Raw genomic sequence first — 15,209 nt, forward strand, 5'->3', positions numbered from 1 at the left:
GTTGATTATTGGTATTCATTTTCATGTTTTTATTCACATATATAATACATGTTTATGCTGTAAATTGTATTTACCCCAAACAATATATTTTGCACTATTATATGCATGAAATATTAAGGAGAAATTAACATAGTTTCATCTTACAAATATAAAATATTTTTATATCTATCTACAGGTTTGAAACTGAATAAGAGGCACCTTTAGATGGTTTCTTGGTTTAGCAGACTGCTTTCAAAGGCTATTATTACAGAAGACATTACATGTTCCATTTGCTATTCACAAGCCTGGATTTTCAATGAATCAACTCAGATAAAGGACCCTTGTCAAGGCTACAACAGCAACTCCCTATTTCAGGTTTTGAATTTGCAACCTTCTGGCCAAAATGTCATCATATGTACATATACAAAGGTTATCTTTTGTGTTGGTTCCTTTTTCATTTTCTTTTTTTCCCCACTTTATTCTTTAAGCTGTATAGAACTTAGATGGTATGTAACATTTGGTATAAAAAATATTTAGAAAAAGGGACCATTATTCAATCATCAGACAACTTGTTACAAATGAATGTGGAAATGAAATAAAATAGGGAATATATTGTCTCCTAACTGAAACTCATCCTTTTTTTCTAGAAGACAATTTTAAGCAGGTTCACATGTTTCGTGTATTTGCTCTGTCCGGAATAAGGAGAATTATTTCAACATACCCAGGCAAACCACTGACTTTGGTTATTCCATTAAATAGGTACATGCCCAAGGTTGTGATACTCACAATACAATTAAAGGAATAAAACACAATACCTGCCATTTGTCAATGAACTGAAATTCAATGAAAGGCAAGAACTGCCTGCTATATCCATGCACTGCACTGGTAACAGTGATAAACTTTGCAAAGTCCAAGGATGGTTATTTTTAATGTATTTGTGAAAGTACATAAATTATGTTTGTATACAGATACTGTAAGTATGTCTGAAAATAAAACCCTTTTGTAGCCACTGCTACATTGTGGAATACTATTGTGCAATAATGTAATCTACAACTCTAAGAAGCATTTCATTTCCTGCTCAGCCTTTTTTAAATTGTTGGCAAATTATCACTGAATATCTGAATAACTCCTGACCTTTCAAGGTTTCCTAACTTATTACTCATTCATGCTTCCTTCCACCTAAACAAACCTGTTATCTATAGCACCTCTCAGCTGACTGACAATATTTTCCCCTCTGATCCTTCAAAGCAACTTAATCCAGTTAGAGTATTTTAGTGCCGTGTCCACTTATGACCTTGTTCTGAGCTGCGGTTACTTTGTGGGTGCTGAGGCTCTGATTGTGACTGGCTGCTTAGACATTAGGGTGGTCAGAAGCAAAGGACACTGGTGGGTAGAGAGCAAGGAGACCAGCAGTCACAGACACCTCCTCAGAAGCAGGATCCGCTGCCTGAGTCACACTGGAGAGTAAACAAGGGAAAGAGATATAGGAAAGAAAAGACCCAGAGCTCAGAAATGCCATTTCACTTTTAGTATTATTTGATAAAGCCAACATTGCTGAAATATTTGTCTAGATGTAGCATTAAGTTTAAGTTGTTGTTTCCCCAGAAGCTTACAAAAAAGCCATCAGTGTAAAAGCCCCAGAGTAAAAATACCTTACCTTACAGCATAACCTGTCAGGTGGGGAGAGGCTGTTACTCCCGCAACAAACAGTTTTTTGGGGGGTCCATCTGACTCTAATCCTCCTGGACATGGAACAGAAATCACAATAAATGAAAAATAATAGACATCATTCTGGAACACGTTAGAGCTATATGGTTGTCACTTGAAAATAATTACTTGGAAAAAAAAACTTGTTTCATTATATGCAAATTAAATAAATGTTTATTTGTAAAACAGTAGTCACCCCTTATTCTGTTCACATACCTTTCCTTTTCAATGCCGTTAAAACAGGCCGTCTTGAACTTGGACTCGGTGCCACTCTGCTGGGCAGACAAATTGCTCCTCACTACCTTGTATACAATTCCCTTGCAAACTGAACACACTAAACTGATTATAATTTCTATTATTGACACAGTTATGCCAGAAGGGGAACTCACCCTCTGAACCTCCTTGCTGGACTAGGGGAAGAGTTAGGTGTAACACTACTGTCTAGAGACTGGATTTCCTGTAAGGTAGCAAAGGATGAACACAAATGTCAAAGAATGGTTCTTCACACAACAACAGCAGTGTATTGTATATTTTAGGTCATTTTTAAATTCTGATTATGTATCAGAATTTAAATCTGAGAAATTCACTACTAACAGCAGCATACTCACAAGCGAGTCGTGGTCATGACTGTCAGGTACCTCAGGAACAAGCAAAGAAGTAAGGGAGAGAGAGATAAAGGGAGAGATTCTATCAACAGTATAAAACCCAGTCCAATCGAAAGTGATTAACGGTCTATAACAACAAGGACAACATCTAGCTGTGGATGAAAGTGTGACTTGGTGTTGTTTCTTACCTCAGTCTATAATTCCCTCTCAAGCTGAGTTCCATACTCTCCTCCTAAAGCACAGATACTACAGGTTCTTTTTTTACAGTGTGCATACTCACAAGTTGTCACACGCAAAGGTTTTATGCATAAGTCAAACTTTGACATGAAAACTAAAAATTATCACCCTTAAGCGAAACTTGATTATAATAATGATTTCTATAAATATACAAACCACAGGGAAGTACTGATGACATAGAATGAGTAAATTAAAAAACAAAATACGAGGCAACACTGTAAATACTTAAGGCCATAATTACAAATAATGTAATTAACTGAAACTGTTTCATTTGTTTCTTTATTATTATTTTCCCCTGCAGGATATATCCTATTTTGTGCCTTATGCTGCCAAGGATAGCCTGCACTCCCAAAAGAAGTCATTGGAAGATGAAGTCATTTAATATCACAATTTGGTGCAACATGTATGCATCCTTAATACTATATTCATACTTCTTAGAATCATACTTTGTTTTTATTTGGACCCGTTTATTTTTCCATTGTCCTCATAATAATGACAGAAAGACACAGAGACACACATATTCCTTGAATGACCACACACCTCCATTCTTACCTGCCTCTTTGGGTCTGGCTTCTCACTAACCAGAGAGAATGAAGACTGTGGAAGACCCTACAACAGAAAGACAATGTTTATTGTTTTCCAGTTAGTGTGTGAAACAGCAAACTGTAACATGGCATACATAAAGTTGCAATCAACAAGGCACTTATGTGCATAGACCAGCATTTCCCAACCTGGTCCTCGAAAACCCATGGTCCATGTTTTTGCTCCCTGCCAGACAGTCCACATTTTTGCTCCCTCGCAACTCCTTGTGAGTAAAAATATGGACTGTCTGCAAGTCCCCAAAGACCAGATTGGGAAACACTGGGATAGACAAGTACATTAGAATGTTAAAATGCCTCACCAGTCTAGTTAAAGGCAGAAACACACAATTGATCAAACTGACCCTCACAGGAAAACTTGGGTTCACAGATATGCTGCTCCGGCGATGGCGAGTTGAGCTGGTAGGGCTGAACACCGGCAATCCATCACTACAGGGATGACGACAGGATAAGAAACAGGAACAGAATGACTTAAGTGGACAGTGTATGAATGAGGTTTTCAGATAGAAGCGTGTAGTTCCCTCACCTGACACCGCTGATCATGGGAGCGCTGTTGGACCTACGTAGAAGCCCGCCTCCGCTGCCAGCCGTTGCGCCTGCGCACTGGTCCACTTCCATCCCTTCCATTCTGACTCGCCTCAGTTTCTGTCAGCTGAATCAGCGGCTTTGAAGCTCGGCGAGTTGAGCTACTTTAGTCCGGTGAAAGCCCGACCTGCAGGCCTCACACCGGACTTTGGTCCAAACCTGAACCAGAAAACTAGAGGGACGCGTATCTCATTACAGCTCTTTTATCGCATTGTTTTTATCGAGGTAGCTTACGTACTAAGGTTAAAAACTTTTCTGGTCGTAAAGAACCATGAACTAGATATGGAAAGTAAGACTGCGCATTTGCCAGCTGGACAAAACGGCGGCTGTAAGGCGGCCAGTTGAAGTAATTCGCCAAAACTACCACCTAACCTAAGCTATTTAGTTTCCACTATAATGAAGTTTCCAGCAGCAATGCCTTCGAAGTACGTCTGAATAGCCTGTAGATCAACAGCTTTGGACATCTGACACTGTACTTTCGCGCATTATAGGCAGTGGTGGAAATTACCCCGCATTCGCAAAGTGCCACTACATTCACCACGGCGACAGCCGCTAGCCAGGCGGGCAATGAAAACGAGTAAACGTCACTTTACTTTCCCTATAAACCCAACTCAACAGATAATCGTTTCTCCAAAGCATTAAACCGTTAATTAAAATAGTTACATAGTGCGCGGAAAACTATTCTTTCCAGTGTGGCGTCTAACAGCGCCTCGCAGAGGTCACTGCGGATACTGCAGTTTAGGAGAGATTCAGCAAAATGAAAGGAGGTAAGGGAGTGAAATGGAGCTGTAGGTCCATATCAAAACATACCTGTTAATGGCAGGATGCAGACCTTGTGACTGCTTTGCGTGGGAAATCTTTAAAATAAACGAATAAACACCAGATTTGTTAGAAGTCCAGCAATATGTGTAGCTGGTGTTTGGTATATAAATCTCAAGTTTACCAAGATCCAGTGGATAAATTTTATTTTATTCTTTATTTTACCAGGAAGGTTCCACTGAGATACAGTATCTCTTGTTTCACAAAGTCCTGGCCAAGATGGCAGTAAATAAGAAAAAAGACAAAAGTTTCATATACATACAGAGATGATTAATATGAACACAGACTAAAACACATAGAAATACTCAAACTATACATAGAATATAATTACTTCATACGAAACAATGACACTGTTCAAGCTCAGAGTTTAAGAGATTTTTAATCACGTTCAGAGAAGGCAAGGAGTTTAAATTCAATATATTTTGTAATATATTCCACTCGTGTGGTGCATGACAACAAAAGCCGGATTTCCTCAGTTCTGTGAGTGTGGTGGGAGGCTGAAGGAGAAGTTTAACTGATGAGCAGGTTCTGTATGTATTAATGCGGAATGCTGCATGAGTATTACATCGCCATAATTGTCACGACGGGGAAGGCGAACAAGCAGGGAGGCAGGCAAAGTCGGGCAAACGGGGATTTATTGTGTAGACGGGGAGCAGGAAACATCATACGCAGACTAACATCAATGACAGACACTGAACTCTGGTAAGACATGGACTCAAATAGACAGGACTGACAGCTGGGTACGATCAGGGAAGCACACGTGGATAATCAGGGGGGCGTGGCACACACGAGGATCGTACGAACCGGGTATGACAATAATGCTCTTTACTAGTGTTTTTCTAGCAATGAAGGGAAAACATTTCTTTAAACGGAAATAGAAGCCTAGATTTGGGCGAAGTTTTTTTTTTTAACAAGCTGTTTATATGGACCCCAAAAGGTAACTTCTTGTCAAGCCAGATACCGAGATATTTGTAAGAAGACACCCTCTCTAGATGAGTGCCATCTAGTGTTAAAAGAGAATAATCAAGGGGAGAACATGAAAGGTATTCTGTGGTCATTCTAAGAATTGCACTACAATCCGGTAATGGTAAATGGTTAACATGGGTAGATGTAAGACAACATTTAAACTATTTTTTATTGTAGATTTTTACCGAATGTCATTATCAAAATGTATTTCAGCAAATATACATTTTCTTTAAATTAAATCAATATTAGCAATGTACATGTTTAATAGTTTCTATTTCTGTTAGAAAAAGTAATAAAAACCTTAGAGGTGTGTAAGGTGTGGAGTATTCAGAATACCCCCTGAACAGATCCATGACAGGTTATATACACTACAGTAACTGGACAGATCCCACTCTACCATATATGGCCTGGGCTTTTCAGAACTAGTATGGAATTTTTGCCCGTTTTAAATAGGTTGAATATACTGGTTTCTGAAGCCGAATGAATCTCAATAACTGGTGTATTTTACTCAATTTCTTGTGGTTATCACTGGAAGATGAAGGTTGAAAAATGTATGGGAAAAATGTATTACAATATATTAATATAACAATATATGAAATCTAAAACTGAACAACTTCAGTTCTCCATGCTGTGATGCAAGTATTGACCTGTATGTAGTTAGATACTTGACCATTCTTGACTAGGAAAATCCTACAGTACTTTAATCCATGAAAGACGATTAAGGTGACTGTATAAAGCATGTGGATGACCTATTTTGTGCGTAAGAAGCTTTGAAAATGCTGATTGTCAGACATTTTTATAGCTGATACATACTGTTAACTGGGGTTCAACCAAATATACAGTTGAGACTAAATGTTTACATGCATCTAGGCTATCAACCTCAATGTTTCACAACTCCATGCATGTTTTGTTAATATATATTTCCCATACTAAGTGAATTGGGATCTTCTTTATTTCTATAAGAGGGGATAATAATAATAACAATAATAGAGATTTATTTCAGCTTTTATTTACTAGATCAGATTTTCAGTGGGTCAAAAGATTTCATGTTAGTATTTGGTGGCTTTGCCTTTTAATTGCATAACTTGAATCTAGTGCCTGGGTAGCCTACCACAAGCTTCTCACAATACATTGCCAAAATATTTGTCCATTCTTCCTGACAAAACGAGTGTGCAACAGTTTGGTTTGTGGACCCCCTTGCTCAGAAACACTTTTTTAGATCAGTCCATAAATGTTCAATGGGATTCAGGTCAGGGTTTTGTGATGGCCACTCCTATACTTTCACTTTGTTGTCTCTACGCCATTTTGTTACATCATTGGAGATATGTTTGGCATCATAGTGCTACTGGAAGATGAAGTCATGATCAAGCTTCAGCTTCTTATGTCAGATGTAATAAGGTGTTGCTTCAGAATTTCTGGATAATCCTCCATCCTCATGATTCCGTCTATTTTTTGAAGTGCACCAGTCCCATTACCAACAAACACCACTACAACATGACACTGTCATCACCATACTCCATGGCTGTAATGGTGTTCTCTGGCTTAAAAGACACCTTCCTTTCTCCACACATAGTGTAGATCATTGTGGCTAAACTCTTCCTGCCATAGCTTTTGACTCGCTGAAAATCTAATATAGCAAATAAATTCAGGAATAAATCTGTCTTGTACTTATTATCTTATTGTTGCCTCTTATAGAAGTAAAGTTGATACCCTGACTTCACACAGGAAAGATATGCTGAAAATGTTGCGAAACATTAAGTCTGAAGGTATTTAAGCTTAGATGTATGTAAACTTTTGGCCTCAACTGTAACTCGACCTATCAGCCTATAAAACTGTGCTTGTATTTGTGATTTAGTTATTTCATAGTTAGTCCCTTTTCATGTGTCATGGTTGTTTTGTCCAAACACTTTTGTAGTGATCAATACAAAGTAGTGACTACAGCATATGCCATTTGAGGGCCTAATTGTTCCAGAATCTTGTTGTTCACATCATAGTACATGATAGTATACAGTAGTCTGCCCCTTAAAGTTGAGCCAAGTTTAGGATTAATACACTGTCTTGGAATTGAGCTAGTACTCTGTTCTTCTTTCAAATTATGCTTCAGGTCATTGATTAAAAGCTATTTCATAGGAAGGAACTGAGGTTTTGCAAAAGGGGATGTCATGTTTAATCATTTATATGGGGGTGGTAATGGCAACAATATTATCTGTAGTCAAGGTCTTCATGGATCGTTAAGCCATCAACTATTAAAAAGAAATCGGAAAGGGAAATGACTACTTACTGGACCAGTTTACCTTGCGACATCATCACATCTTAAAGTCTTGCACCCTGTCAGGCAATAAAATGATGGCTGGGCAGGGTAGTGTGTACATTATTAATGACTGAGTATAGTGATGTCAGAGCAGAGGAGGTTGCTGTATGAATGAATGTGAACGAGGCTTTCTCCTTGGTGATCACGGATACCATATCATTCAGCCTATTGCGTCAATGCTGTTTTCGAACTCTATTATAATTTTACTCTTATTAAGCAAAAACAAAAAATTACTTGCCAACAGAATTTTTTAGAGTAGTATAGTATTTTTGGTCAGGTTGTATTGAACCAGTATCAGAATGCATTCATTAATGAGATTTCTATGCATTTATGTAAGTTACTCTGGCTATGGGCATCTGCCAAATGCCATAAATGTAAATGTTAAATTTATCTGTCAGGGAAAGTTAAATCCAGGCAGGAGCTACTAACCCACACCAATCATGGTTTCATTTCTCAGCCTCCCTCCAACACACTTGTCCTCTGTCAAAGCAGATGATCAGATGTGCTTTAGAACAATATCTTCTGATCTTCATACATTTTTTTTTCTGTGCTATAATACTGTTACACCCATGTCATTGTTTAAGATGTGTTGACTGGTTGGGTGATGACAGGAAGGTCTTTTATGGACCCATGGAAATAATTTGTAATATGCAGCTTTAAGTGCTATGGTAGTCTAATAGTTAGGGAAATGCCCTTATAATGAAAAGACTGCTGGTTTGACCCCCTGACCAGCAAGATACCACTGAGAAACCTTTGAACAAAGTACTGCCCCCCCCAGCACTGCTCCCTGGGTGCTGAATTAGCTGCCCCCTGCTATGTCACATATGGGTTAAATGCAGAGGATGCATTTTGTTGTGGTGCGTCAACAATGACAACTAATCACTTTCACTAATTAACTTTTGCTAGTTACCTGCTTGTGATATCTGTGACATTGTTCCATTGTATGCTTTAAAATGTTTTAAAGGGCCCATTTCCAGTAGTGTATTTGTGTAGTTGATGGTTAAAGATGATGAATGTCTTTAGTAAGCGCTTTATGTTCTGACCACATGACATGCACACAGACTATTCTGCTTGTGAGCCGGCTTGCACACAGACACAAGTCAACCAAACAGGAGGTAATTATTTATTTTATACCAAATCTCAACAGCAGCCAGAAAAGAAACAGAGTACAGGGTTGGATTAAGATTCAAGAAAGTGCTTTACGCCATAAGGAAATTCAAAAGGAGTTTAGTGCATGGCATGAAGTTATTCAAAGAACTGTCCAAATGGAGAGGTTGTCACCCCATATCTACTTAATGTTGTCAGATTTCACCAATGCCTGGGCCATGTATAGTGACCATTGTATTTAGTCATTGGGATTCCAAGATGCCTCAACATCAAGTGTTTGTGGCTCTTAGACTGACCATTTAAATCGCACATTTTGAAATGAGTGCCAACCACTGAGCAATTATTTGAAAAGTTATTGGAATTCCTCATGACTCTTCTGCACAGGTAGCCTTGTATCCAATGTGCAGCCAACAGCCAGACACTCTCACTGTTTTCCTTCAAATTCCTCCAAGCAAATACGGGTAGACTTGGACTCGTTCTCCTTGTCTGGTATTGGTTCAGCTCCTCCAACCTCATCCCCATCCCCTGTTCTTCCTAGTGTCCTCAGAGGCCAGAGGAGGTCGCGGTGGTGACTGGGGTCCGGGCGTGGACAGCAGGGAGGCCCCTTGTCTTTGGTGAGGAAGTATAGCAGAGCATTGAGCCAGGCATTAAAAGACGCCAGTGGCCGAGTGACCTTGTAGCAGATGGACACCATACGCATGTTGTAGCAATGGACATTCTTTAGCTCCTTAAGCACCAGGAAGAGTGTTCGGGTGATATGGAAAGGCAGGAAGCACAAAGAAAACAGAATGGTGATGGTGACAATAGTTTTGATAGATTTGCGCCGGCGGTGCACATAGGGGGACTTTCCAGCAGCCACAGACATCCTTTCCTGTCTCCCATTGCTCTCGATTCCAGCTACACCTTGTTCTACCTGGGGAGTCTGGTGCAAGGTCCGAAATATTGTCAGGACCACATGTGAATAGCACCAAGCAATGACAACAAAGGGGATAAAGAAGCCAAGCACATGAAGGATGATCCCATAAGGGACATACTCAGAGAATTCCTCATCGATGGCATCATCCCAACAATTCAGGAAGGTTTCTGGCTCCCCGGCGTTGACCGCTCCCTGGTTCCCTTGGCCTGCCCGAACAACATACCCTGTTTGTGCAAAGCGGAAGATTGGACTGGTCAGGACGAAGACCACAGCCCAGACTATGGCACAGGTACCTTTAACCGCCCGCTTGCTCTCCATGGTGACAATCCTCATTGGGTGGCAAATACCCAGGTAGCGATGAACGGAGATGCAGGTGAGGAAGAAGATGCTGCAGTACAGGTTGAAATAGAAGAGGAAGCGCACAAGGCGGCACATGAAGTCCCCAAAGACCCAGCGGTCCCGCATGATGTAGCTGGCCACCAGGAACGGCAGTGATAGCCCATACATCAGGTCTGTGGAGGCTAGGTTGACCATGTAGATGAGTGAGGTATTCCAGCGTCTGGTGTGGCAGAAGGACCGATGGAGAACCACCGAGTTGAGGGAGAGACTAAAGATGAAGGTGAAAGAGTAACATAGAGGGAGGAAGATGTATTTATAGGACTCGTCAATACTGCAGGAGGATGTCAGGAGAGTGGAAATGTTGACCCCTGCAACCTCTGCAGGCTGGGTTATACTGATATCCATCCTAATATTGGCAGTTTCTCTTCTTGCAGATATGTCTCATTTTATGATCTTCCTTTCATTCTTTCCTGGTCTTCATGCCTCCTGCTACCTTCGGTGAATTGTTCCACGGTTCCAAACTCCCTGGGTCTTCAGAGAGTATTATTATTGATACTGCAGTGCTAAAAACCAGCCTTCAGCTTCTGTAAAGACAGCATGGGTTTATTCTAATTTAATGATAACTCTTTTAAAAAATCCTCTAGCTGTCAGACACAGTCATAATCCAAATCCTGAAGCATGTTCATTTGATCAGTATCATGCGCAAGCGGAAATTCAGTTCAGCCTATATTACGTTACATGACTTAAATATATTTACACGTCTCAGGAAGGTTGAGATTCACTTCATAGTGCCACGATGTTGTCTACAGTAGGTCCATGACCCCTACAGCCAGAGTTCACTGCTGTTTGCCCAGTCCTCTCATTACGGTGATCAAATACACAAACTTGGATGACCCAATCTTCACTCCAGCTATTTCTCCTGTCATTCTATGCTTACCATTCAAACCACTTTTGTTCCTCAGTCTCTCCTCCATTACACAATCCACGGGGATGTTTTTTTGACCAGCGTGATTGTATGTTGCTGATTCAGTCGCTCTCACTCCATTACCTCTTAAATAAGTAACACGTTCTTAATGTGTTCCCATTCATCCAGCTCTCTGCTCACTCACCTAATTATCCCTTGGACCCTGTCCCGCTCCTTTAGGTAAGCTTGCTTCACAACTGGCATTAATATTTTAACTAATATTTATTTTCACTCACCATCATCCTGTTTTCTGTATTGCTATATTTATCTCTCCTTACATTTTTGTTTCCATGTGAAATTACACTTGCACTCCAGTAAAAGCTTCCATTGTAAAACTTGACCTTTGCTTCACAAATGCCACTTGTTAATAGGACACCTAAACCCAGATTATTGGCCCTCTGAGTTGTGTAGGTAGTTTCACAGGGAAATACATTAGATTTATAACTTATGGACATATTAATCAGGGGCCAAGGTTTGTTTTGTTTTGTGATAAAGATTCCAATCTCCGAATTTACCATAAATTATTAATTGTTATTTGTTAGGAGATGAATAGACACCCAATAACTCAACCTAGTAACTCAATATCCTCAGGGTATCATGACACCAAACTACGCTACATAATTTATTATAGATTAAACACAAAAAAACAACTATATGAAAAACAGGAAAATATACAACTATGCAAAATGTAAGAACCGTAAGAGTATATGTGTCAGTGTGCGTGGGTGTGCATCCTCTGTGGATTAAGTATGTGGATGTGTGTGAATGCAGGTGCAAACGGAAGTCACTTACCTGTTGCTGTTGTCCTGGTCTTGGTGAAAACTGTCATCCTGCAATGACCGACCCAGACCTTCTCTTACACCAGAGTTCACATAGTTGGAGTCCCACATAGACTAGCTTGGGGAACGATGTCCATCTTCCTGGTGTTCTTGCTTGCTCTGACACAACCGCCCATGTGGTGCCCCCCCCCCCCCTTCCCCCCCCACCTATGTTGGGACCTGCCCTGTAAGTGCTGATCTGGCTCTTTCAAGAAGCAATCTTTGGCATTCTTGCTGATTCCAACAAGGTTACAGAGTTACTACCAGGCTGGAGATACTAACCATGTTTTTCAATAACATTTCAATAACATAAGTGTCGCATTGGATCAGGTTATTTCAGTAACATAAAGTGTGGGATTTGGATAAGGTATGCCGGCAAGAGAGGGGGAGTGTTAGGTGTGTGCATGAGAGAGAGGAAAGAGGCTTTAAATGTTTACTTCATACAGTTTGCCAGACTGAATCAAACCAGAAAAGGACAGAGGCAAAAAGTATTGATCACTAGCCACATAAGATAAACCACAGGCCAGTTGTACACTAAAGACAGCCGTCACAGCACAACAGATAATCAATGGCCATAGTGACTATAAATATCAGCTTAGCTTTTTCAAAGCTTGTCTCTCCTGCTGCTTCTGAGCACGTTCATCATATCGGTCTCCAACACACAAACACCCGATTCCCAATCCCTCTCACATATAGAAACAAAGCAAACACTCCTCTGTAACACAAATATACAAACCTGAGCCCCATCCCACTCTCTCACGCTCACACCCAGCACTCTCCGTCTCTTACTAACCCTAACCCTAACCCAATCCAAATCCCCTGGCAACTGCCAATAATGCCAGTTAAATTGTTTCTTCGAAATATTTTTAATAGAAAGCAATTATGACTATTTGAAAGAATACTAAGGCATTAGAACATTAAGCCAGACTACTTAGCTAGTATTTATACAAACTTTTTGTATGTTTGTAAATAATGTCTTTACAAGGAAATAATATTTTAAGTAGTAAACAAAAATGCCAGCATTTAAACTTTTTGAATGGTAGGTATAACCAATGTTGCAATAAATAAATAAATATATTTATACGCACACATATATACTGTGATGGGCTGCCCCCCCCCCCCCCCGTCCTGGGTTGTTTCCCGCCTCGTGCCCGTAGCTTCCGGGGTAGGCTCCGGACTCTACGCGACCCAAAAGGATAAGCGGTTTGGAAAATGGATGGATGGATGGATATACATATATATAGATATATATACACACACATTTTTATTTTCCTCGTCACGAGTAACCACAGCGTGTCCTGGTGATTTCAGACATTTCTGTACTAAATCTGTTCACGGTTGAATCACCATCAGAATAAAAGCAGCATGAACGCTTTCCAACTATTTCCAACTACGCCTATTCTGCCCCCTTGTGACCGTTTAAAAAATGCACTCAGAAATTGGGATACTATCAAATATCTACAACATATGGTCACACGATGTGAAATATGAAAAGGAATGGAATAACTTAAGATAAAAAACCTGAAAAATCGAGGTTCAAGCAGTGTTCCAGTTTGGTCAATGGAGCCTCTTATAGTTGCGATAACTACTGTACTATTCAGCTTTTACAGATATTTAGATAAACATTCCTATAAAAACACAGGGTAGAGCCCTAAGATCTGTTTTACCTCCCTCCCGCTCTGAGGCCTTTACACTGGGGGAAAGCAAACCTAATAAACACATTTCAAATCTTTTTACCCTCTGGTATGGGCTGCATTGTTGAAGCCCTTGTGTAGAACCGTAAAATCACGTGTGGTTCTGTGAATTAACACTCTGCACCTGTGATCGAAAGGTTTCTAGTTCACGCCCCATGTCACTGGAACAGCAGTGCCCCTTTATTGAAACTCTTCATGCACATTTTATAATCAAAGTCTTGATGGAGCATCTATGTAATGAAATGCTGGTGCCGAGACTCAGATGACTGCACATACAAACACACATGTTACGTGCTTGTACTACAAATATGCAAATAAATAGAAGGGAATGGGGAGAAGGTACTTCAATAAAATTAATACGATTAATGTAAGAGAGTAAGCAAAGCTATATACAATAATAAAACTCCGTGCACATAAAAATGACTATGGGGAAGTACTTTTTGAAATTAAAAACAGGTTAATGTTTGTTCATGAAAAAAAGCATCCACCCATTTTGTCCTGGGAATGATTTTGGAAGTGACGGATGATGTTGATAGCTCTGTGACATCAAACTCGTTCACTTGCACGCCGGAGGGATGTGTTGAGAAGAGCACTCCAGGAGAGCAAAATGAAATGCAAATACACAATGCACAAAGCAATGCTAAATCTTCTTAGCCACATACACACTGTCGTGCAGATTGGGCATGTCTGACATCCAGTCGTCCAGCTTTGTGTCATCTTTTTCTTTTAAGACTGACAGAATCTGTTATTGTAACCTGCTAACATTCATTACCTTAAACTTACCAGAGGGTAAGTGAGTAGTTAACTTACAAGCTTGCAGAAGAAGTATTTTGTAACAAAAAGCCAACATCCACTTGCATATATGCAAACTATCAACTAATATGTACAAGCAGCTGCTGTGGGTTCACTTCCAGCAAGCTGGATTCAGATTACCCACGCTCATATACTTACCATGGTTACAGAATTCTTCAGCATCTCCTCTCTCGCCCAGGACTGTCACGCATTGATGACCGAACTGTACATTATTCCCCCCCTTTCCGCATCTCTTATTGTGGGGATTACCTCCGGAACAAAGCGCTCAGTCATGGCCCCGACATTTTCTCTTCATCTGCCCCGGCTTTGCATGACCACAGCCAAGTCTGCTCGGAACTTGAATAACGAGACTAGTGAATGATTAGTGATGAGCGTACAAAATCTTAAAATAGGAAATAATCCTAAAATACGTAAACAGGGATATGTATTATTACAAAGTCGTTTCAATTAGCCACATCAGATGAGACAACATTTAAATGGACTGGGGGTACTGGCCCACAAAATCACAGTTTTTCCAAATCGTCGACACAGCAAATAAGTCTATAAAAGAAACCGGCGAATTATTCTTTCCTGGTTATAATAACACAAATTAGCCTTAAAAATGAATGGTTACATCTATTGTAAATGAATGTAAAGACAAATAAAATCTATTCCCTAATATGCCTGCATAAATTCCCTTAATATCCCTGCCGGTTAAAATGTCGCCACTGCAAATTGAAACAGTAGATCATTATTTGGGCAACCATTGGC

General features: G+C 40.0%; 2 protein-coding genes across 9 annotated transcripts; both read right to left on the reverse strand.

Annotated features, from left to right (window-relative positions):
* Position 1: 1 nt before the first annotated feature.
* On the reverse strand, positions 2-4,443 carry LOC125712616 (P2R1A-PPP2R2A-interacting phosphatase regulator 1-like). Of its 8 annotated transcripts, none has more exons than XM_048982856.1 (9): positions 3,654-4,443; positions 3,478-3,556; positions 3,069-3,137; positions 2,480-2,523; positions 2,295-2,313; positions 2,076-2,143; positions 1,903-1,961; positions 1,637-1,721; positions 2-1,436 (listed from the first exon to the last, which is right to left on the reverse strand). In XM_048982856.1, the coding sequence occupies exons 1-9, from the start codon at positions 3,752-3,754 to the stop codon at positions 1,331-1,333; spliced, it is 630 nt and encodes a 209-aa protein (XP_048838813.1). In that variant the 5' UTR covers positions 3,755-4,443; the 3' UTR covers positions 2-1,330. The 8 variants fall into 8 exon arrangements, with proteins under 8 accessions (XP_048838813.1, XP_048838816.1, XP_048838815.1 ...); XM_048982859.1 differs by having other exon boundaries at positions 3,081-3,137; positions 3,654-4,442; XM_048982858.1 differs by having other exon boundaries at positions 3,081-3,137; positions 3,472-3,556; positions 3,654-4,442.
* A 4,474-nt stretch (positions 4,444-8,917) lies between these two features.
* LOC125713523 (P2Y purinoceptor 3-like) lies at positions 8,918-12,100 on the reverse strand. The gene is made up of 2 exons (XM_048984730.1): positions 11,927-12,100; positions 8,918-10,754 (listed from the first exon to the last, which is right to left on the reverse strand). The coding sequence occupies exon 2, from the start codon at positions 10,573-10,575 to the stop codon at positions 9,340-9,342; it is 1,236 nt and encodes a 411-aa protein (XP_048840687.1). The 5' UTR covers positions 10,576-10,754; positions 11,927-12,100; the 3' UTR covers positions 8,918-9,339.
* Positions 12,101-15,209: the final 3,109 nt, after the last annotated feature.

The sequence above is a fragment of the Brienomyrus brachyistius genome, chromosome 18 (assembly GCF_023856365.1).
Source record: "Brienomyrus brachyistius isolate T26 chromosome 18, BBRACH_0.4, whole genome shotgun sequence".
Classification (NCBI taxonomy): domain Eukaryota; kingdom Metazoa; phylum Chordata; class Actinopteri; order Osteoglossiformes; family Mormyridae; genus Brienomyrus; species Brienomyrus brachyistius.

What these genes read in the sequence shown, in the direction of transcription:
- LOC125713523 (XM_048984730.1), bottom strand. Translation starts at nt 10,575, where the DNA reads ATGGATATCAGTATAACCCAGCCTGCAGAGGTTGCAGGGGTCAACATT.
- LOC125712616 (XM_048982854.1), bottom strand. Translation starts at nt 3,754, where the DNA reads ATGGAAGGGATGGAAGTGGACCAGTGCGCAGGCGCAACGGCTGGCAGC. An exon ending in ACCCAAGTTTTCCTGTGAGG is followed by an intron (nt 3,138 to 3,471) that starts GTCAGTTTGATC and finishes TTTCTGTTGTAG; the next exon opens with GGTCTTCCACAGTCTTCATT. An exon ending in CCAGCAAGGAGGTTCAGAGG is followed by an intron (nt 1,962 to 2,075) that starts GTGAGTTCCCCT and finishes TTGTCTGCCCAG; the next exon opens with CAGAGTGGCACCGAGTCCAA.